Consider the following 24,844-nt stretch of genomic DNA (forward strand, 5'->3'; position numbering starts at 1 on the left):
CATAAAGTCTGATAGCCAGCCAAACACAGGCCATAGAATTTCACCCAGTAAGACTATAACCTTAGGCTCTGCTATCACCTGTCTTGTTAAAAGATATTCAGTCTTGACTTAAACACTTCAAGTGAAAGGAAAACTACCATATTCCACACTCACATGTTCTAATTCTGGCTTTAGGCCAAAAATCACTATTATTGTATTATACAAAAAACTTTGGTTACACCTAATCCCACGAGCTTCATCAGAAACCCTATAAGGTATGATGGAGTATACTCATTCTTTCTGTCTGTAAGTGGTCTAAGTGCCCCTACATGGGACAGTGAACTACACCCAGTAGGTGTGTAGATTACATAAGCATAGATGAACACAGAAATAAATCAGAAAAACCCGAAGTTGGGATTTGAAGGCAAAAAAAAAAAGGAACATTTCTTTTGGATAGTTGGAATTATATAGGCAGATGCTAATGCAGAGCAAAATCTCAGTGAATTTGATTGATTTGTTCTAGCTGATACAATACAAACCTTGGCTAAAAATATCTAGAGGAAGTCAATGACTTTATTGCCCAAAGAAGCTATTTAAATAAATTCTGAAAGAATTTGGAAGTCTCATTATATTAGAACTGATTTTCCAAAATTTTAAAAGACAACCTAAATCTATAATTTCAGATCACTTACCTGTATAATAACTAAACTCTAACTACTAGCTGTACAAAGAAATAGAAACCTCTTTTCATCCTGTTAACAGAGCAGAAAATCAGAGAAGATGATAAAAAGTCTGATTCTTTAATATTTTCCCCAGACGATATAGTTCAGCCAAAAGATCTTCCTCCTGTCTTCTTTTAAGCCGTAGGGTGAATCAGGTATAAGTCATTGTGCATCAGGAGATATATATTTTAAGGGCTGTTATTCCACCTCAGAGTTACAGTACTTCTCTTACATAAACACAGATCTCACAAACATGTTATCAGCACATTCCTTATCCCTGCTGAAGTAATTCTCCCATATCTGCTGAAAGGATCCAAAGTGTTCAGTTAATGTACTGTTTTCTTTCTTAACTTTGGTGTTACATATCTGCATGGCAATAGGTTTTCGTGGGTAAAATACGTTTTATATTAATGAAATAAAAAAACAGAATCTTTGAACTTGTGTTCATCAGATCCCAGCATTTAGTAATGAGAGAGCAGCTAGTGGACCAAGATTATTCTTTGTGATACAAACCTTTGCTGATCCCTTTGACTTTGTCAGTCATAAATTATCAGTCAGATCATCCATCTAGTCACAATTAAATTCTAACTGCATGTAATTTTTGCTGGATTATTGAGTGCCTTCAATTAATTATTATTAATTATTGATTTATTATTATTGTCTGACTGCTGACTGTTCATTTCTGGACAGAACAAAGAGACTTGCCATACTGTAGAAACACACGAACAGCACCAATACCTGACATTCATTGTATTAGCTTCCAATCTCAGTTTTCCAAGGAAACAGGATATCTAATCATGCCAAATCATGCAATCACTTCTAATTAAGACAAAATACTTTCTGAACTGACTCTTGACTTCAGCTTTGTTTTTCCTCAGTCAGGTCTGCAGTATTTGATGCATAATGTAACATGTGGTCCATGTCAACACCATTTTGTTTTTTAATGCTAGTAGGTCATTTGGTCAAAGGGGATGAAATCTGGCCCTGATTAAATCATGGGAGTTTTACCATTGATTTCACTGGAGCCAAGATTTTATACCATAAATAAGACCATAAGAATTGCCATAGTGGGTCAGACCAATGGGATGCCTTCCTTGGTATCACGTGATCCAACAATGGCTGATGCTTCAGAGGGAATGAACAGATCAGTTATTAAGTGATCAATCCCCTATTGTCCAGTGCCAGCTTCTGGCAGTCAAGTTTAGGGAAACTTGGACCATAAGGTTGCATCCCTTACTATCTTGACTAAGAGTCCTTGATGGACCTGTCCTTCATGAATTTATCTTATTCGTTTTAGAGCCCAGTTATACTTTCAATCTTCAGAACATCTCCTGGCGTTGTGTGTTGTATGAAGTACTATCTTCTGTATGTTTTAAACTTAGTGATAGTTAATTTCATTGGGATGATCCTTGGTTATTCTGTTACATGAAGAGAGGTAATGAGAAGTGCTGTGGCACCTTAGAAACCAGCATATTTATTTGGGCATAAGTTTGTGTGGACAAGAACAAGCTTTGTCAGAGGTAGCAGTAGTTTGGAACAGGCTATGGTAAAATAGGGTATAAGGTATTTGGAAGCTTGATTTTTTTAGTCATCTCATTGGTTTTAAGTAAATTTAAGGCTCAATCCTACTCTCATTCAAGTCAATAGGAATACTTTCATTCACTTAAATTGAATCAGATCAGATCTACTATCAAAAGCATATTTATTTTTAAAAGAAGCATTGTTTGTAACTGAAATCAGCACTGCGATTTTGAAAACTTGATTTAACTGATTAGTATTACTCAATTTACTTAATTAAAAATGCACTCCGCAGTTTGAAAGAAAATAACATGTAAAATAACCTGTAATGAAATATTTTCTTCCAAACCTTAGTACAACATATGAAGGTGTAACCAGTGAATAAACTGCTGGGCTATCTAGAATTAGCATTGTCCATAATTACTTTTTTTCCCCCAACAGGCCGGAGAAAAACATTATCACCCAGTTTGTGCACGATGTGTCAGATGCAGTCAGATGTTTGCAGAAGGAGAAGAAATGTATCTGCAAGGTAAACAAATAAAATATATTATTAGTGTTGATTCTTAGTATATTTATTAAAACAATATCTGCATTTATAAGACAAACATCTCTAGCATAAGCATCTAGGCACAGCCTCTCTGGTGGTGTACTTTCTTGGCAAAACAGAAAAAGAAATTAAATGAGCAGAGGTAACTACCAATTTGATGTACAGGCAGTCCCCGAGTTACGCGGATCCGACTTATGTCGGATCCGCAGTTACGAACGGGGCCGTTCCTCTCCCTGGTCTTCAGCAGACCAGGGAGAGGAAGCAAAGCGGCGGAACACGTGGGCAGCGGACAGGGCTGTCCGCTGCCCACGCGCTCCGCGGCTTGGCTCTGCTTTGCCCCGTCCCCCGTCCCCCGGTCTGCAGACCAGGGGGACGGGGGGGGCAAAGCAGAGCAAAGCAGAGCCAAGCCGCGGAGCGCGCGGTCAGCTGACAGCTGTCAGCTGGCTGCGTCCTCCGCGGCTTAGCTCTGCTTTGCTCCCCCTCCCCCCCCCGTCCCCCTGGTCTGCAGACCAGGGGGACGGGGGGCAAAGCAGAGCAAAGCCGCAGAGCCCGAGGGCAGCAGGACAGCCACGGCGCGACTGGGCTGTCCCGCTGCCCCCGTGCTCCGTGGCTTTGCTCCGGACACCTGTGGTACAGCAGCTGGGGCGCTGCCAGTTGGTCCCATAGTGCCGCTCTGGGCGCTACTGGACCAACCGGGCAGCACTCCAGCTGTTCTGCCCCAGGCGTCCTGATTCAGCCACTGCTGGTCAGATTCAGCAGCGGCTGAATCAGGACGCCTGGGGCAGAGCAGCTTGGGTGCTGCTGGGTTGGTCCAGTAGCGCCGAGGAGCGGCGGCGCTACTGGACCAACCCAGCAGCACCTCAGCTGCTCTGCCCCAGGCATCCCCAAGTCAGCCGCTGCTGAAACTGACCAGTGGCTGACTACAGGAAGCCCCTGCCCCGGGCTTCCTGGAATCAGCCGCTGATCAGTTTCAGCAGTAGCTGACTTGGGGATGCCTGGGGTTCTTAAGTTGAATCTGTATGTAAGTCAGAACTGGCGTCCAGATTCAGCCGCTGTTGAAACTGATCAGTTTCAGCAGCGGCTGAATCTGGACGCCAGTTCCGACTTACATACAGATTCAACTTAAGAACAAACCTATAGTCCCTATCTTGTACGTAACCCGGGGACTGCCTGTACTAACCAAAGAGGAATGTTTTTCTCCAGCTCTGGTTACCTGCAAGTATCAGTACTGTACTACACTTGAATCAACTTTTGTGTTCATTCTTTAAACAGAGAAAATTAGACTCTACCTTCATAAGATTTGCCTTGACATTATTTAAAATCACAATTATTCTCTTGTCACGTTGATTTATGGGAAATTAGTTCAATAAGGGCCAGTGTGATCGGTGACTTCACTCACTACAGGAGCCAGGGAATGTTGTGGTTTCTTGGTTAATTGCAAGCTCAGCATTTTCTAATTTTTGCTCTGAGATCAGATTGAAATACTCCCAAAGTTCAGGGGTATTCTCCAGAGTCTTTCTTTTTTTGTTTTCTGCAGTTAAATTTGCGTACAGATTACCTCTATATTCTGACTGTACTGATGTTATGTTTGACTTTTCACATTTTATTTTGTTTTCTACTCAAGTTTCTGTGCTATTTTTCTCTTTCTCCCTTTCTGTTTGTTGCATGTATCATTTTTATCGTATTTAAATTTTATTTTCATCCCCCCGCAGATACAACCCTCCCTCTTGAAAACATCCTTCATGAAATAGCACTGAACAGTTTTACCAGGCCCATTTCATAAACCTGTAATACCACAAAAATACGTTCTCAACAGTATTTGCCCAGAAATTGTAAAAGTCACATTATGGTGAAATCATTTGCTGCCTACTCATATTTGGAACATAAATATAAATCAACCATGATACCCTTATCCCAAATTATTAATTTAATGTAGCCAAATTTGGGTAAAATATTCCAAACCAAATGTGGGGCATAGAGGCACAAGATTGTCCTGTTGTGGAAATCTCATTGTCTTGGACGATGCCCTTTTTTTTTAACTATTACTGTGCTACTGGTTATTAAATTATTATTTAATTATTATTTATGTTACTTGAATTCTGCCCATAGTCTGTTTTCTTAAGGACACTGACATTTAATTGAGACACTTGCACACTTTTGATTATATATAGGTACATTTTTGTTGTTGTTTTATATATCAAGTGAATTTCTGTTGTTCAGATAATCCATTCTCCTGTTCCCTGCAGACCAAGCTTTTCCATTTCTATTTGGTAATGTGCTTGCAATTGTAGTTAAACTGCTAGTTTATCTCAAAGAAAAGCAGACACACTTCTTTAGCTAAAACAAAAAGACCATGGCTCCTTAGCATCTTGAATTAACAATGGTGGACATTATTTTTAAAGTTAAATTCTCATGATATAACTCTCTTCTTTGAAGCTTGCTTGCTAATATGTTCTAAAATAAGACTACTCTGTTGTGGGTTTTTTTCTAATGTCCATTGTACCATAATCTTCTGGTTTTAATGTATTGTATTTTAAGGCTTGCTTCATATTTGTTTCCTGTTCTCTTTCCTTTATTCCAGTGATATACTGCATCTTAAGAGCCACAAGTAGTTGTTTAATGTGTCCCCAGCAGCAATTTACAGCATGTAATATTAAAACACTGTGTGATTTAGTTATTAACCAATCAGGATGTTTTATTATTTTATTAAACATTCCAAGTTATTTACTTTACTAAATTATTAACTTATTTGCTGTGAAATGTATATGTATATATGTAAGCTAAATATTTCCCATGCCATACTATTTAAATATGAATAGTTCTATAGTAAATGAAACAATTAATTTACATTAATGTGGGTCTTTGGGGTAATGTTTATTGATAATTTGGCTCCTGAACAACTGAGGTCTGAGTATCACGGCCTAATTCAATCTTCCTGAAATAAGTTAATGTGACAGCATTTATCTTAAGTCCCACTTATAAGTTGGGACCACAAGATAAATATTAATTTCATGAGCAATTCAGATAGGAGGCCAGAATAACAGCTGATGTAAATCAGCATAAGTCAATAGAACTATGGCATTTTATACCAGCTGAGAATCTGAACCAAAGTATGTACTTTATTCCAAGGATAAAAAGGGAAATAAAGACATTTTGTTTGTTTTGGTGGGTAAGAGGTTGTTGTGGTTTGAAGAATTTTCAGAGTTAAAAACCCCCCAGCAAAGCTTGTTTAATGATTTCTGAATATCACAGTGTTGTCATATTTTGACTTAGAAACCATGGGTGAAAGCCTCACTCAGCTGAAGTTAACAGCAAAACTCGCACTGACTTCAGTGAGGCCAAGATTTCACCCCAGTTTCTATGATTTTTGTAGATTAGTGTTCTGCCCTTCATACTAAAAGCTGCATTTTATAGGTCAGAATTTATCTGAGTGTTGGCTTTTATTTCCAGGAACTTCCATTTGGCATCCAGCCTGTAGACAGGCAGCCAAGACTGAAGAAAAAGGCAAGGTAAATGAAGCATCTTTTAATCCAGTTTGATTACATTGTCTTACTGGTCTGTTGGCCACTGAGATTATTAAGCATAGTGACTTTAAGTGACAGTACAGATGGCGCAGTACAGGTTGTACCTCCAAAATATGGGACTCTTGGGTCTGGCTGCCGGACCATGGATGCTCCTGGAGCAGAGAGCCCAGGAGCCTAAGGACAAGAGGGCCAGCTGGGTGGGACATCAAAGTTGGTAGCCTGGCTGGGATCATCGTGGGACTGGGGCCGGAGCCCCACGCCTTCCCCTGGCAGGGCAAAGCCGGGCTGGGGCTGGAGCTCTGTGACTTCCCCTGGCTGTGCGGGGATGGGGCCAGAGCCCCAAAGCTTTCCCAATGTCACAGGGCCAGGGTTGGAGCCCCAGCCCCACTGCTGCTCCCAGCTTAACAGGAATGGAGCCCCATGGCAGAAGCCAGAGTCTATGCTGCCCATAGAGCCAGCAATAGCTGGGCAAGCAGCCCAACCAGCTTCGGGGGGAGGGCGAGGCAGGATTATCTGCTGGGGCAGTCTGCCAGCTGCGGGTGACAGGTTTGGGGGATGGTAGCAGGACACCTTCCCTGTCCCAGCAAATTCTCTTTTTCAGAACCACTCAGGTCATAGTGATTCGGACCAGAGAGATCCAACCTCTAATAATTTATAGTCTGTATTTTTGCTAGGTATTGATTAAACCTATTCTCCGAGGAAATTCTTGGCCTGAGATTATGCATATAACTTCTTGTCTTTTGATTAGGATGTAAGAAAACATTAATGCACTGGCAGCCTCTCTATTTAGATGTATATAAATAAAGAATAATTGGAATCCAGGTATATTTTCCTTACATAAAAATCTCTTTCTAGCACCTTTTTTTTTTTTTGAGCTGCCACACCACTACACCATCTCGCCCTAATTTAATCTCTGATATTAAATAAATACTCAATAAGAATATTTGTGTAGTGAAAAGGGGATGATCTGTCTGTGTGTAGTGGAAAGGAGATTAATCAATAATTAGAGACACAGTTTGTCTCAAGATGTTGGATTGAGATAGCATAGACTTGCTTAATGTAGGGAGGCCAAATGTGGGGTCTTTTGGATGATTTTCTTTAGGTGAGTCAAGTATTTGAAAGAGCTTTGATTAGGCTCGAGAAAAGTTATACTGCAAATGCATGGGGCAGAGCAGGATAGAATTCCGACCAGCAACTATGAAAGACTTAAATATCTGCTGTGTTAGCAATTACATCTCTGATTGAAGTACAGCTTTGATAGATATTATTTTTGGCTTCATCCTAGAAGGTGAAGGTCACATGTATTGTACCTATGTGTTTAAGAGAGATAAATGATTGATCTGGTCCATCATTTTTTGGAGAGCTCTGAACTCAAGTGAGCATTTAAAATGTGAAGTAAGCAATTAACCTTTTGCCTCATAAATTTGAGCCAATAGCCAGTGGTATTTCAGGATAGAAATCAAAAGAAAAAATATTCCCATGTTGTCCTTTTTGACAGTTGTGTATTTTGGTTTAAACAAGTGCTATTGATTCAGCATAACAATATATCTTACATTATCAGACTTACACAGCCTCTTTTTCCAATTGATTAGTAGAAATTGTGGGGCTAAAACTTCATGCAGCCTTTTGAAATTATAGGGATTAATAAATTTAGGAATGGAATGATATGATGGGGGTGCCTGTGAGTGATAGCAGGAACTGGATTAGTTTACCCACCATGTCCTTCCAGTCATATGTTCCTATGTAGTTAACTACTTTTTTGTCTTTAAACGAAGGACAGTGGATACTGTTTTGCTGGCCATGTGCTAGCTGGATTTCTCTCCATGGCAAAGAAAATACCCTCATGAGACATTGTTTAAAGACTGACACATTAGTCACACATCTCTCAAGTGCTATGCATAATGCCCCTAATCTTGAGTAGAGTGAAAGAGGCTCTCTGTGTGTAAATCCTATAAAAGTCTGTGGGCGTTTTGTTGGAGTAGAAATACACAATTGGAGCAAAAAGCTGTTCAGCACTAATTATCTCTCATTTACTTTGATTTTTTTTTATTTACCAGTGCATTTTTACGTAACAGAAAGAAAAGTGAAGGATGGAATTTTATAAAGAGTTGCAGTAGAGGATTGTTAGCACAGCTTGAAGAGGTGACTGTGTAGGATGGGGCAATTGACTGACATTTTAATAAATGACGGAGAGCATCCTCAGGGTGATCATTTTAAAATAATGTTTATTATCTATGTACTGAACACCATAATGTATGTGAACAGGGCAGAAAGAGTAGGCGGATGCATGCTCTGGGCTTTAAAGATGACGTGGAGGGGGAAAGGTTGGGGAGGAACTGGTAGAGCTGAGGGATATTGTTTTTATCTAAGCGATATAAGAACAAGCTTGCAAACAGATGGGAAGGAGCCAGAAGAGAAAGAAAATATGAAAGTAAAGGAGAGGAAGGACAAGAGTCATCACAGGACGGTGAGGCTAAAAACTGGTGGATAGGTGCAAAGGCAGAATGCTGGGAGAAGGGAGCAAAAGGAAAGTGTAGAGAGTAGCAGAAAGTAAAAGAATAGAGAGACTGAGGAGTGAGTTTGGGGGGGAGACAGGATCAGAACTTGTTAGTGAAGAGTTTGTAAGAGAAGTAATGGACAATGCAGAGCACCTCCTAGATCAGCCAGACATTCCAAAATAGTGGGGGTTTTATATAACCATTTGTTTAGTGACCCATTACTCATACTGAATACTGCCTCTCTTCTTAAGTGTTCCAGAAGTAGTAGGTCTACTTGTGCAGTGAGGCATTATATATGAGGAAGGATTTCACAATCTAACTTTTAAGACATATAAACAAACTAGACAAGCAGCAAAAATGCAATATTAACAATGATAAATAGAAATGTACAGGATGAACCTCTCTAATCTGGCACCCTTTGGACCTGACTTGTGCCAAATCAGAGAATTTGCCAGAGCATAGGAGATAAATATTGTCCAGCAGCGTTACCAACACTTCTACTACCTTAAAAGACATGTAGGGGAAATTAGAGCTAAATAACAGCACAGAATACTGAGAGCCAAGACTGGTAGCTGTAAACAAACTTAGCTTTATGCGACCATGGGAAACTTGGCCACACACATGATAAGAGGACATTGGGCTAACTAAAATCATGACAGACCATGGATGTTGCTTGATCAGAGAGTGCCAGATGAGAGAGATTCAAACTGTACCATTATTTTTCTAGAGGAACATGATATAGAGCCATCATAGGGTTTTTTTTCTGTTGGTAAGGTAGTGTCATGTTAGAGATCAAAGATTTACTGTAAAATCCTTAATCACATTTTATAAATTATTTAGTCAGGGGCTTTTTGAAGATAATTATGTTGAATGTCTCCTGCAGACAACTATGAAATTAGAGCCATTTTGTGGCTATGCCTAGTAGGTAGCAGCTACCACCATTAGTTAACAGAATAGATAGGACAACCCCTTATCTTACAGCTTAATACCACTAACAGACAAGAAATTGCTAGATTTAGCAATACTGTGCATGACCATTACTGTGCTCCTGGCTAAATTCACATCCATTTGCAATCAAGCACAGCTTTCTCGGTACAAGCATAAAATATTTTATGAAGAGCTAAAGTACACGATTGAAGGATAGTGTAAGGAATAAATGTTATTTCATTATTTTATAATTTAAACGTCTGGCTGTCACAAGTTGGTTTCAATTTGAATAATAACCGTCAAGAACATTCATTTGCTGTTGTTGTTCTTGCATCTTACAGCCCTTCTTTTTTCTTTATAATTAATGCTGCTTCTCGCAATAAAGGAAATTACCAAAAACATTACAGTGAAGTTATGTCATGACTTAGAGATGACATTTTAAATGCACTAACTAGTTAAAAAACAACAACAGGGAATACAAGCCTGCTAAGATTGTAACGAATGTTAATCTGATGGACTCAATAGTAAGATAGCAATAAGAGACTGAAGGCAAGATCCTACAACGCAGTTACACATCCAGCCTCTTTTCATTTCAGTAGAAGTTAGGCATATAAATATCTTTGATGGTCTGGTCCTGAGTCTTTTTTGCATTTTGCTTTATTTGCAATGTTCTAGGTGCTGTTTACTGGTGCTGATTAATTGCATAGAACCATGAGACATTTTAGAAACCAAATGTGAAAATTTGACATAAACATAGGGACTCAAATTCTGCTCCTAGGCACCTAAATGACCCCTGCTTCAGAGCGTCTATAACTGCACCAGCATTAACAGCCTTCTGGTACCATTCTGGTAGCCCAGGACCACACCACTGGAATTCATTCTGTTAGGCGGAAGGTAAATGATACATGAGATAACTTACGGACTATGGCAAAAAATAATTATTTGGACAACTGATTAGTGCTCTTTGATGCATATGTTTACTGAAGCATTCTATTTGTGAATGGCAACTCTGAGCTTAAATGGAAGACTTTTTACCTTTTTTCTTTATTGGAAAGGTACATATAAATTTCCCTTTGCTTTTTGTTTTCTATTGTAGGAAACTAGAACCTCCTCTGAGAGTGTTATTTCCATTCCTGCGTCAAGTACATCAGGTTCCCCAAGCCGTGTGATCTATGTAAGTGTGTTATTCCCTTCTACAGTCCATGCTAGGAGATAGAAAGAAAAGTGTTGAACTTTTTACTGTTAACTCTTGTTGATCATATTCCATTACTGAACAGAAAGCTGATAATTTTCAAGACTTCTTTATTTGTTTATTCTTACAAATCAAAACTAATAGTCTTCCATTAAATTGTTTTAATATCATAGTTACAAATAACAGGATATTGGTAGTTTATTCTTTTCCTTTGCTTGTATATTATTATGTCTTAGATTACCACTTAAATTTTACGAAACATGCCAAGTATCTAAAAAAGAAATAAATTTCTAAGTAAACAGTAGTCTGAAAGAAGATTGCAAGTTTCAAGCTGAACATCACTGATTTAGAAGATCTAATTTTCACATGGTCATATTTTACAAGCTTAAGTCCTGATTCCTCAATTCATGGCATTCAAACATGCTTCTGCCTGCACATGTTGCATTTGCGGATCACACTCTTTCTAACCTGAAAGAAATTAGGACCTACTTCTGCTTTCACTGAAGTTAGTGGGAGATTTACCTCCATGTTCATTGGGAACAGATTTTGGACCTTATACTAATAAAACAATTGGAAGGGTCCTAACCATATAAAGAACCAAGAGGTTCCAATTGAGAGAGCAGCCAAAATGAGCATTTAAAATAATTAAATACCATTGAAAAAAAAAGCTTATATTTGTTAATTTTTCCAGCACCTGTTGGGTGTTACTTTTAGTACCTGCTATGACAGCCATCTGGAGATGATGTTCATAAGCATGTTCTTAAGGTCACAAAACGGTCAAAGCAGCAAATATCAGCGCAACTGGCACTCACTTCTGGGAACCCTTCAAGATTCCACTTCCGATCCTGTCTGGCCCATGCAGTGACACTGAGGCACAGCATGAAAGCTAGAAAGAATAGCTATAGACCACAGTTTACCAGTTTATAACGTGATGTATATTTTATGAAGTGTAGGTGTCTGTACTTACTACCAGAGAGATGCCTTGGAGCCAAAGGCTGCAGTCTTTCTTTAGGTAAAATTACTATGAATGGGAATTTTGCTTGACTAAATTCTGAGGCTGTGTCTAGACTGGCATGATTTTGCCTGTCTACACTGGCTGCAAGTATTTGCGCAAGAACACTGACTTTGTAATGTACAAAAAAACACTGACTTTGTAATGTACAAGTATTCTTGAGCAAGAGGGCCAGTGTAGACAGCAACATTAATTTCTTGCGCAAGAAAGCCCGATGGCTAAAATGGCCATCGGAGCTTTCTTGCGCAAGAGAGCGTCTACACTTGCATGGATGCTTTTGCGCAAAAGCAAATCTTTTGCGCAAAGGCACATGCCAGTATAGACACTCTCTTGCACAAATACTTTTAACGGAAAAACTTTGCGCAAAATCATGCCAGTCTAGATGCAGCCTGAGGGAGGACAGTAGGGCTTGGTCTTGCCTTTCTGGCAGGAACTCCATATTGCTCTAACCTGACATGTTTTTAAAATGCTTCCTCTAACAATGACATGGCCATCATCAGCACAGACATATTCATTGTGAACTGGGATTTTTCTCACCTAACCATATTTTCCTTGCCCAGATGGTCACCTGTGTGAGGTATTTCTACCCTTATGCCTTTCTATTACTTTTTCACATTTTTCTATTTGATTTATACATGTAGTGGCAAATATGTAGCTGTGGTGTTGTACTTGCAAGCATTTTTCTTGAAGACAGTGATTAAGTATGCTTCGTGGGTGGCTAATAGTCAAGGACAAACCTCCATTCTCATTCTCTGTCTAAACTGTGTTTTTCAAAGTGTCTTAAGTCAGTAAGTGTGACATACTTATTTAGAGGCAGCTGGTACTTCAAAAGAAGCAAGTTTGCTGTGTCAGTCAGAGAAAAATATTCCCATGGGCATGTCAGTTTTTGCTGTATCTCTCATTCTCATGTGTATTAATTGTCAGAAAGTTCTGAGATTGTTTAACTCCCATTTATATGTCTGGGAAGAGAAAGGGAGGAGAAGTCAAATCAGTTGTTATTGAATTCGTATGTTATTTCAGAGCATGTCTTCTTTGCACTCCTGTTACAGTGGCATGTAGAGAATACACACTTCATTTCTCCCCAGCACAGGTATAATAGAAGAGTAGATGGTGAGACACTGATTATGCAAGTGGTGTAAAGATGCACTTGGTCCCTTAACAGGAGTAGGCAAACTATAGCCCCGGGGCTGCATCTGGCCCATCGGAGCTTTTAACATGGTCCTTAGGATTACTAGTCCAGTGGCAGCTCCCTGCCTGCTTTGGCCCTGTGCCGCTCTTGGAAGTGGTTGGCATGCCCCTGCAGCCCCTGAGATGGGGGCAGAGGTCTCCATATGCTGTCCTCACCAGCAGGTGCCATCTCTGCTGCTCCCATTGGCCAGGAATGGGGAACTGAAGTCAATGAAAGCTGTGGGGATGGTGCCTGCAGATGAGGGCAACATGCAGAACCACCTGCCCCCTTCCCAGGAGCTGCTGCCTGCTTCTTGGAGTAATGTGGAGCCGGGCACATGGGGAGCCTGCCTTAGCCCCACTGCAGTGCTGCCCAAGGTAAGTGGCGCCCAGTCAGAGCTCACAGCCCTAACCCTCCGTCTTAATCTCCTACCCTGAACCCCCTCCTAAACCCCACAATCAGTCCTCTGTCCCAGCCCTACATACATGACCCACCATACAATTTACCTATTCAGATGTGGGGTAGTAAGAGCGGATCTGGGCCATGTTGTCTGTAACAAAATGTGTTTTCATTCAAATGTCCTGTATTTGGGTGGGCCATGTGGAAGGAATTATACTACAATGTATTTTTTCTAGAAAGGCTTGGTATCTTTAGGTTCATAATGAAGAATGGGGGCTGAATGAAATAGATAATGAAGGAGATGGTGGTAGGCAACAGCTGGAGTAGTGTGTTTAGGATCAGTTACTCTCTGAGATAGCTTTATGGAAGGAAGAATGGGTATTTGTTTACCCCAATGCATATAACAGTTGGATTACCTGAGACAAATCTATTCTGTATAAGTGGAAGCAGTGGGGTGAAATGTATTTACTTTTGCAATTGCTTTAAGTGATTCTAAGAGGATGTTTGTTTTCCATTTTATTTTGTTCCTGGGATTTTGTTTTATACGGTGTTCCTGCAATTTTATAAGGTGTTTTATATGTTTACTTACAGCACATAAATAAATTCATATTTTGTTCTATATTCCTGAAGGTAGTATTGCATGCAGATAAAATGTACCCCAAAAAAGAGAGAGAAATTGCGTACATTGATCCATCTCAAAATCATGTTCCATCCAAACTGAGGCATAAGAGGGGTCAGGGCAAGCTACTCTGAGGTATATAGATACAGCTAATGAGTGCTGTGAAACTTACAGGCTTTTTAATAGTCTCAGAGCCAGATCATCCAAACCTCATGTAAACTGGCTTGGCTTCATTGAATTCCAGGGAGCTACACACGTATTTACAGGCTTAGGACCTTAGTTTGGTGCCTTACAAACATAAACCTTGATCTTGCAATGAGCTCCATGGAGACAGATCCTAACTTCAGTTGCAGGGTACGGATCACACACAGTAATGCAATTTTACTGGAGATTAGTTATGCAGGAACTGTAGGACAGAATAAGCAGCTCTTTTGCATGGGAGAAATTACTGACCAGCAGCATTTCAGCATCTGGATAGGGGATAGTTAGTGCTGGAAAGAAGAATTTGATTATTCTTTATCATCCATAATGGGAAAAGAAAATAAACACTGCAATCCAAAATCTCCTTAGAGGAAATGGTTCTTTTGACCAGCCCATGATTACAAGGTTAGCCCTGCTGTCTCTTTGCATAGCTAATAGTCAGCAGGATAGAAATGGAAGAAAACTACAATTACCAACATTACCACTATACTCTAAACTTGAATGGCTGACAGTCATGAACATTTATAAAGAAATTAATTATATGCATTTAGGATCTTGTGATAAGCAGTGAAAAGTTTTTAAATTCTCAGACATACAAATGTTAATATTAATTAATGCTACTGTTAATGTTTATGGTGGTTCTACCTATATGGGTCCATCCTTTTCTGACTGTGTATTGCTCATATTCCTTCTTGTCTTTACTGCTTTCTTTCCTCCTTTTCTTAGGCAAAGCTTGGAGATGAAATTCTTGACTACAGGGATTTGGCTGCTCTTCCTAAAAATAAAGCCATCTATAACATTGACCGCCCAGATATGATCTCCTATTCTCCATATATCAGTTACTCTTCAGATGACAGGCATAGTTATGGGGAGGTACTGAAACCTGTGTTTTTTTTGTTAATCTAAAAATTAATATAAGTCATTAAACACATCACTGTGTCTACACTATTAGACACATTTGCAATTTTTGTAAACTTGTATTCGTGGGAGTTATTTTATGCATTCATAATCACTTGAATAGTAGAACAAGTGGGGTTTCACATTTCACTCGTTAGTTCATGGGAATTAAAATATAACTTTTTGTGATTGATTTAAAAAATAAACAAATGAGATTTAATAAAAGTACATTTTTCTGCCAAAGAAATTATACTTGCATGTGGTAGAAAATAGGAACCATTGCTAATTATAACACAAAGATCAGAAGGCAAACCAAATACTCTTCATGCTTTTGTTAAATGTAGCATGTTATTTTGGTACTGTACCACAACAAAGGTATCATTTTTCTGTGTACAAATTCCTTTCAACCACCCCATAATAAAGTTAATCTTCATGTCATGCATACATATTGCCTTTTTCAAGTGCAGAGCTAATGTTATAACATTTTTGCTAAAGTAATTTAATTCTAATGATGTTTTATGTGAAACGTATTTTTACATAACTCCTGTCATACAAGGTAGTTTTTCTTTTTCTCTCATGTTTGCCCTTCATTTCATTTTCTAATTTCTTTTCTAGTTTTAGATTTTTTAAATTAAAATTTCTGTGAAAAATTAATTGCTGTGAACATTAGCTTAACTTTGATGTAAATAGATGGGTCTAAATAAATGCTTGAAATAATAGTGATAGAATAATAAAGGCACAAATCCTGCAAAAACTTACATATGTACTTTATACAGATAACTGTTCAAAAAGGCACAAGTAAATGTACTGCAGGGAACAATCCTGCTTTTTTCATGGGGCTGTAAAGACCTTAATTGGCCTTTTCCACTTTCTTTCTTCATAAGATTTCTTCGGGATTTAAAAAATGTTGACCTCTCCCTGAATTTTAGACAAGCTGAGTTACCCCTTTTCAATTTCACATTAATTCCAAACAAAAATATTATTTGAAAGATTATTTCTATGCCTGTATTAATGATCCACCTGGGAAATAATCTAAAACACTGGAAACATTGCTTAATTGCAGTTCTTCCCACCTGTTGGAAATCTTGCTAGTGGGAATGATGCTGCTACATTGGCAGTTTGACTTTCTAGTACCTGCCTAGGTTTTTTATTGGTGCCTATGCATATTAGTGATGAATGGGTTTTTGTGTGTGGGGGGGGGGGGTTGGGTTTTTTTGCCAATCCATAAACTAAGATATAACCCTGAGTAGTCTTACTTGTGTGGTTCAGAAGTTGAAACACAACACATTCAAAATGAAAGGATTTGCTCTCAAGGGAATCTTGTGACTGTTTTTGTATGTATAGGACATACAGCATCTTAACCCAGTGGTCTCCTTAGGACCCAAGTATTTCCTGTATCATATGTCCAGACTCTGCCATCCCTGCTCACAATGGAGTGTGCCTTATTCTTTGAATTGACCACCTGAAATCAACTAGACTGTGGAGTAAGGTGTTGTTCTATGGTATCAAGGGTATCAGACCCTCTCCATTACAGAGGGCACTGGAAGATGTAGTTGGGAGGTGTGATATAGGAATTTGAGAATAGAGTGTTAGAGCAGAAAGCCCAATAAAGCAATAGGCGAATAGTGAGATATTAATAATAAGCACAATTATATTCATAAAACCTGTAAATCCCTAGTAGGGACTGAATATGTTTAGGAATGATATCCTGACTCCATCAAAGCCTGTGGTAAAAACCAGATTGTCTGCATTGAGGTGAAACTTTCACTTTCAGTGTGGCCTGGGTTAATGAAAAAACCTCAGGGCACCTTAAATTTCTCCCTGTAAGGAGCAGTTCCTTATATGTGAATTGGGAAGCTACTTTGTGGAGCCCGTAATTGGTTCAATCAGACCCTCATTCACCATTAATCATTTGACACCTAACAGTAGCCCTGCTTTTTGCCAATTCAACAGTGCCATTCCATAGTTTTGCATTACCTTATAAAACAGGTATGATTCTGCTTGTTCTTTCCAAGGTTAGGTTGTGAGTTGTATATTCTTGTCCACGCAGACATCCATGTATCCCCCTTTACCTGATGGACATTATGCATCTTTAGCTATTGAAAAAGGTTGTTAAATTCCTTTTACTTTCAAGACCAAATGAAATATTTTTAAATAGATAGAAACATTTCTGTGAGTGCAGCACTTATTTTTAGACTGGTGGAGCCAAACAGTTTAGTCATAAATGCCTCATAAACTGAGCTGTCTGTCAGAGCCTTCTGTTTCAGAGATGATAGGTTGAGAAGACTAAAAAGAATATAAAATGTTTCTAAAAATCCTAATGCTAAAATTTCCTTGCGGTGTGTTACTCAGTTACATTTAGGTCATATTAGGTTACTTTAAACTAACTAGCTATGGCAAAATCAGCATAGTTGAATGCTAGGCATAAATGTAATGTATGCTTAATGCCTGTGACTTCACTACACTGTTTTAAAAAACAGGATCTAATTGTGCTCTGTTATATGAATTTCAGTATTGGTTTCAATAAAATTACTCTGGATTTATAGTGGTGTAGCAGAGAGCAGAATTTCTCTACCAATTGTCAGAGAAAAATAAGGTAACAGCAAAAATTAGCTGTCAAATAAAGCTGCTCTCTAATTAATGATGGGGGTCATGTACTGATATCTCGGAATATTTTAAAGCAGAGATGGGCTGAGCTTCCAAGTTCCAACCCAAACCTCAGCTGTATTTAGACAGAGGTTTGGCACAGGCTTTTCTCTATTTTAAAGTAGTTGCTTTAAACAAGTGGGGGGGGGGGAGGGTTCTATTAAAGGTGCAGTCCTTATTGTAGGATTCAATAGAGTACAACCTAGCCATGGAATTCTCTTTTGAAATGAAATAATTATATAGCTGTGTAAGGAAGAGATTTTCATTTTTACTCTTTCTTGTTTTTATTTAAAAAATCTAATTTGGAATTTTTTTATCTAATTGGTAGATGTCCTGTTTAAACTGTTTGTGTCATATGTGTTGCACCTGGATGTTGATATCGTTAAAATAGCATTTCTCACAAATAGCACCATGCATGAATTTTGTATGACTAATTTGTCACTTTGTGTGTTGCCGTTTGCAGTCACCTCAGTTGCTCTCTCCAACACTTACTGAGGTAATCCCTAGTGCCTTTGTTCTGTTCTGATCTATTTCATGATTCACTAGACTTGTTTATAAAGATAATCATCAGAGCCTGAAATATGGATGGTTTGCCTCCTGAGTCTGCAGAGCCATGATGTCTTTATAAAGAGGTTTCTTTAATACTGTTACTTATATCAAACAGCTGCTGTGCTTCTATATTGTCACCTGAATGTTTCTGTTTCATTGACTGTCATCTGCATTTCTATTTCAGAAATAGTTCATGTAATACAGTTTAGATGATCATAACTTTTGTCATATGTTACCAAATAAATAACATTCGGAACTGTAATCTGCTTTTGGATTTAACAACTAACTTTTTTAGTTGGCCTGGACTAGGGCCTTGATGTGGCTCTTTCTATCCACTTTTTCCCCACACAAGGTTAAACCATCTGTATATTCATGTAATTAAACTATCTGTCTGTATATTTGCACACATCTGGAGTCAGATACACAGCTGATCAGTATACATCCATTGACTTTAATGGAACTGTACCAGTACCCAGAACACATCATTGTTAAAGATGCCAGTTCAAGGAATACCACTTTGGAAACAACACAACAACATCACACCCAAAAAATACCACTTTCAGGAACAGTGATTTCTAGTTTATGTAGATGGAATATAAATAAATCTGGCAGGCATGACTCATTACTTCACCAATTTTATGTCCTCTTTTCACTTCATTGTACTAAGTGGAATTAAGCTGTTGTAAAATTATTGTAACAGATAGAACATTTCAGCCCAATAAGAATTGATAGTTTCCCTTAAATATCATAAAGTACAAACTGTTACTAGAACTCAGAGAGAAAAGTAGTTATCAATTAGAAATGTAATTTATTTGATAACTTTTTAAAAAAGAAAGATACTATTTTTATTGTTGTATTTCATGATTTTAGCAGACTATTTCCTACAGAGACCAAAGAGATGCAGAAAGTAAAGATTGAGATAATCAAAGTGGAAATATCAGTATTTTAGAAGTATAATAACCTCACTTTCTGGCCATCTGTTGTCCGACATAATAGTAATCTCCAAAGGTTATATTGGTACTTTGTCTTAAAACGGTTGTGATTCATGAAGTCACATACATTCTTTAAGGATATTGAAATATGCCCATAGTTTGCTCTCACACTGCAGAATATATTTTCTGTGCTGAGGATGGCACTGTACTTGTTACCTACATTCCTATTCAGCCTGCTTTGAAATAAGTAGCATTACAGGACTTTCCTCAAGATTAATATACTACAGGCAGTCCCCGGGTTACATGGATCCGACTTACATCGGATCCCTACTTACAAACGGGGTGAGGCAACCCCGCACTAGCTGCTTCCCCCCAGCAGACCAGGGAGATGCGAAGCTAGCGCCCCCCCCCCCCCCCCCCAGCAGACCAGGGAGCCGTGGAGCGGCTTTTCTCAGCAGACACCTCAGCTTGAGAATAAAGGACTGAGGGAAGTGAGGTGTGGGAGAATAAAACTGAGAAATATTTGGAGAAATATTTGGCTAGAGTTTCCCCTACAATATGTACCAGTTCCGACTTACATACAAATTCAACTTAAGAACAAACCTACAGTCCCTATCTTGTATGTAACTCGGGGACTGCCTGTACACTATTTAGCGTATTAGTGACACTGCTATGGTGGGTAAATAACTATTCATTAGGTTCTACTTCATAAAGAATGCCTCCCAAAGACATTATGCTGTTTTGCCTGGGGTACGTTATTCAGAAGTAAGAATGTAGATGATATGCAACTACTTAGGAAAGGGCATTCAGAAGTATTTCAGCATGAGCATGGGATTTAAGTAAGCATAGGGAGCCGTTGGTGGCAATCAAAAGTGAAGGCTGGGAATACAGGCATAAATAATTTTCCTTTTTTTGGACCATTTTGAATTCTTAAACAGGCATTTTAAAAAAAACGCCTCAAGGTCTTGTTTCTATCTTCAGATACATTGTTGTCCATTGCCATGTGGCTTCATAAAAAACCGCTTGCTCTGCATGACTGTATTTTTGACGGCACAGTAGGCCCCTAAATCTGCAGGTCATCCTTTTTGAGGGCCACATCTTCAAATGCTTCTACAGACCCTGATCACTCTTTACTTTCCTATCTCATATACACACCTGGAGGGAATCCATTAGGCACAGATGCCTTTTCACCCATGTGAAAGTGTCCCTCTGGCACCACGACTCCTCTTTTGAACCCTGCAAAGAGTACTTTGTGAGTCTGGGACCTGCCCAGGGAAAGAAAACAGGGAAAGCACTGAAAGTAAATGATGGCTGAACTGGGGCCAATTGATGTATGTTGTCCCAATTCTGGATTATGGAATATTCCTAGGACTCTGGGCAAATCACAGAGCAGCTGGGATCAGGAGTCATCCCTGGCTCTGTGGATGTGATGGAGCTGCACTGCCAGAAATTTGGGAGAGAGTGCTGGGACAAGGGAAAAGCACATAAGGAGACACAAGGCCTCCATGATACAGAGCCTGGCCATCAGCTGGTCCCTTAGAATTCAGACATCCCTAGAGATCTCCCAAGATGGAGGGTGGCTTTGTGACATACTTTGAGGAACACTCTCTCTCTCTCCCACCCCAACAATGTAATATTGGGGGAAGCATTCTGCAAGGGATTTTCTTAGGACCCTTCACACAGGTTTTCTTTAGGACAGATTAATCTGAGACTGTTATTTTTTTAATTCACCTTGAATCAGGCAGATTATGATTTTCCTAAATAAGAACTAAGAAAATGGAATCCCAGAATTATGCTAATTATTCAAAAGTGGTTTCTACGTAAGTAGCGCTTTGCTTCCTAAAAAAACAAAACTTTTTCAGCCACCAGTTTGTAGTTTAATTTTTTTAAAAGCAAATTAAAATCTTTGCAGTGATTTTGGGAGAAGTGGACTAAATCTGCCTAAGGGAAAAGCCTTATGAGGTACATTTGCAGGAATTAGAATATAGATTTAAATGGGAAGTGTTAATGCTCAAACATTAAATCTAAGCTACATATTGATGCATAAATTGATCACCTAAATATTACTGGATGTGTTTGGTTTGTAGAACTGAGTGTGTTTATACAAAAGGCACATTAGATCTGCATACTGTAATTAAGCAGATGAAGCTTGCTTCTATACTGGCTGGCACCTTGCATAGTCATTTCTACATGTACAAAATGAATGTAAAATGCTGTCAGTTTTATTGGGTCCCATCTTACATTTACTTTGCTTGGGTATAAACAAATACATAAGGCACAAACAAATTGGGAATCTGGCCTGTGGAGCTAAAACAGAACATTTCTGCTATAATATGTTCTTTTCAAAGTGTATCTTCATTTTGGACTCATTTCTCACATGTTGCCTCCTGTGTTTATATGACCATTCTCTGACATGTCTGGCAACTCTGGGACTGCTCTAATCATAGAAGATGTGAGATGTGTATGGCTGTATTCATTATGATTGCATGGAGCATGAGGACAGAATTGGACCCTTTGCATACAGGGCAGAAAAACAACAATGGAGTTTGGATAACTTCTGAATGTCTTGCAATTCATTCTGTCTTTCCTATTGACTTAGATTTCTCCCCCCCGCCTTTCTTCTCAGGGTGACCAAGACGATAGATCTTTCAAACAGTATAGGACATCAAGTCCGAGTTCTACTGGATCTCTGGGTTATGGTCGCTACACTCCAACATCCCATTCTCCTCAGCATTACAGCAGACCAGGTAATTGACAAAGCAGGTTAATTTAATCTCTGCTTTCCCTCCTCACCACTTTGGCCTATTTAAGAAGTATAGAAGACACCAAGAGAAAGGTTTATATTGTGGAAAGCAATTCCAGTCTCCCTTTTCAAGTGTATTACAACATGCATGTTAGTTCTGGGGGATAAACACACCTTTAGTTATGCTCATGCAGTGATTTTTTTCATAAAACTTAATGGGAATTAGGAATTTATGTGTTGAATGAATGGTAGCTGAAAACAGAAAAATCAATGGATTAAATATTAAATCCTGTCCCTAGTCTTAATGATCATGGGAATCTAAACAGCAAAACACAATTGTTCCACTGTCCAGTGCAAGGAGCGAATGTGTTGCCAAGAATGGCACTTCATACCTTTGAACTGCAGAGTAATGTTTCATGGTGGGGGAGGGAAATCAGGGTATGTCTAGACTTGCAGTCTCTTTCGAGAGAGGGATGCACATGCAGACATTCGAAATTGCACAGGAAGCTGGGATTTAATTATCTTGCGCTTCATTTGCATATTTGCGTTATGGCGCTATTTCGAAATAACAGATGCTGTTAAGACACAGTTATTTCAAGAGAAAACCCTTATTTTGAGAAGTTATTTCGAGAGAAGGGTTTTCTCTCAAAATCACTGTGTCGTAACAGCATCTGTTATTTCGAAATAGCGCTATTTCGAAATAGCACCATAACGCAAATATGCAAATGAAGTGCGGGATATTTAAATCCTGGCTTCATTTGCAATTTCAAATGTCTGCATTTGCATCCCTCTCTCGAAAGAGGGTGCAAGTAAAGACATACCCTCAGGGACTAATGACCAGAATGGAGAAATTGCCGGTGTAGTGATCAGAACTCCCCTGTAATAGAGCCCTTTTTATAGCCAGAGGTCATAGCAGCAGGAGTGCTACACATTTGGGGAAGGATTCAGCCCCTTCTGATTTTTGTCAGGATGCATAACTCGTACAATCTTTGGTGGGATGAAAAAATACTGGTAGAGCATCAAAGATCTACTGCAAAGGGTGAACTATTCTTTCCTAAGACTGGCCATTCTGTCAGGATTCTGCTTGGTTGCACGCTATGGGAGCAGGGTAGGCAGGGGAAGGAAAACAAACAATTCCTAACCCAAAGTACCTTTGGGGTGTGGCTGCAAGTGCTTTTTAACCTGTATTTGTTTTGACAGTATTTTTTCACACAGCAAGGTGTTACAGCAAAAAAGGGCTTTTTGAGAAAGATTTAAGGCTGTGGTTCAGCAAAGCACTTAAGCACATACCTAATTTTAAGCATACAATGCCAATGGGGCTTCTTGGAGTCTTAAGTCAGACATGTGCATAAGTATCTTACAGCATCGTGAGCTTGTCCTGTATCCTTTAATCTAATAGCAAAACAGCAGCTTGAGTGTGAGCTGGACCTTACCCTAACAAAGTTGCTAGCAAAGAAAGAGATGTTGTATCTCCCCATTTCATTTCACTTAGACCCATTATGGACATGTCATCCCTGTTGCGGCTTTTAAAAACACTGATTTTGCTCAAGATTGTGCTCTTCATGGTCCCTTTCTCTAGAATATTTTCTGATGGTCCACCTATTAAATTCATAGATCCCAAGAGCAGACAGGATCATTCTGATCATCCAGGCTGGATTTCCAATTAGGCACAGTAGACATGTGCCTATGGGTGCAGGTGTTCTGGGGCGGAAGGAGGCAGCTTAGAAGTTAAAAGTGGGTCAAAAGTTAATACAGCTGCCCTCCAGGAATCCAGGCTCCTGGTACAGATTGGTAGCCACCCAGCATGAGTGGCTAGAGCAGGGTGAGATTCTGAGTCAGCCTGCCTGAGGATGCTGTGAATCACAGACAGGTAGGGTGGCTGTTGAAGGGGCTGGGCACATCCACCTCCCTTCCCAATCTCAATCACCCTATTCCAAGGAGAGAGGGAAGGGTGTGGTTGGTGTCTCCGCCTCTGCCTATGCAAGTGAATGAGTGAAGCTGCTCTGCAGAGCTGCGGGAGGGAGGGAAGACTTTTGGGGACTGGGCACCATGGAGAGAGAGCCATTTCCTCCTTCATGCGTCACCTAGGGTGTGCAGGTTGCCCCTTGGTGCAGGCTGGGAGTGCCAGGCATGGTGGAGGGGTTTGTGCCTTCCTGAGGAGGCTGTGTTTATATTTCTTTTCCTTTCATTTTTATGGACAACACAAAGGGCAGCTGTGGACAGGGAGTGGAGGGTGGAGCTGAAGATGCTAAGCCTAGGGCATGTAAGGTGTAAACCCAGCCCTCCTGATCATATAGTGAATAACAGCCAATAAATTTATCAGTATTTTGTGTGTTTTTCTCTTTCCATTCATCAAGCGTCTCTGTCCCTTACCGCACTGCAAATATGACCTTTATTATTTTAGAAACCTGAAAACAAACTGGAGCTCAACTACAACAAACTGTACTGTTTTCCAAGTTTCTATGTCAGGTGGAGAAACATGTTCCTATGAGAAGGGTGTCATTGCTAGGAATATTTTATGGTTTTCAGTAAGTGAACTAAATAGTTTATTTTCACTTACTCTTTGTTGCCCCCTAGCTGGTACTCAGACTCTTGGTACCAGTAGCTGCATCTCCCTGTCCCAACACCCAAGCCCTACATCTACATTCAGACATCATTACATCCCTTTCTTCAAAGGTAAGGTCCAGGAATGCCAACTGTGCTGTGATAACTGTAGATTCTCCACATGTGTTTTGACTTTCTTTGTGCAAGCATGGCTTCCAACTGGATAG

General features: G+C 39.4%; 1 protein-coding gene across 10 annotated transcripts in view; it reads left to right on the forward strand.

Moving 5' to 3' along the window:
* ABLIM2 (actin binding LIM protein family member 2) overlaps positions 1 to 24,844 on the forward strand; it is a 222,069-nt gene that overhangs the window by 144,779 nt on the left and 52,446 nt on the right. For 4 of the 10 annotated variants that reach the window (XR_012904395.2, XM_075930800.2, XM_075930799.2 and 1 more), the window contains exons 7-12: positions 2,661 to 2,748; positions 6,217 to 6,275; positions 10,812 to 10,889; positions 15,033 to 15,179; positions 21,957 to 22,077; positions 24,651 to 24,749. Coding sequence is in view for 9 of the 10 variants with exons in the window: in XM_075930800.2 (XP_075786915.2) it covers positions 2,661 to 2,748; positions 6,217 to 6,275; positions 10,812 to 10,889; positions 15,033 to 15,179; positions 21,957 to 22,077; positions 24,651 to 24,749 (592 nt within the window). In the remaining variant the exon portion in view is untranslated. The remainder of the gene's footprint in view (positions 1 to 2,660; positions 2,749 to 6,216; positions 6,276 to 10,811; positions 10,890 to 15,032; positions 15,180 to 21,956; positions 22,078 to 24,650; positions 24,750 to 24,844) is intronic. The other 6 variants (XM_075930802.2, XM_075930804.2, XM_014576101.4 and 3 more) reach the window with 3 other exon arrangements.

The sequence above is a fragment of the Pelodiscus sinensis genome, chromosome 4, assembly GCF_052426305.1.
Source record: "Pelodiscus sinensis isolate ZL-2025 chromosome 4, ASM5242630v1, whole genome shotgun sequence".
Taxonomy (NCBI): Eukaryota; Metazoa; Chordata; order Testudines; family Trionychidae; genus Pelodiscus; species Pelodiscus sinensis.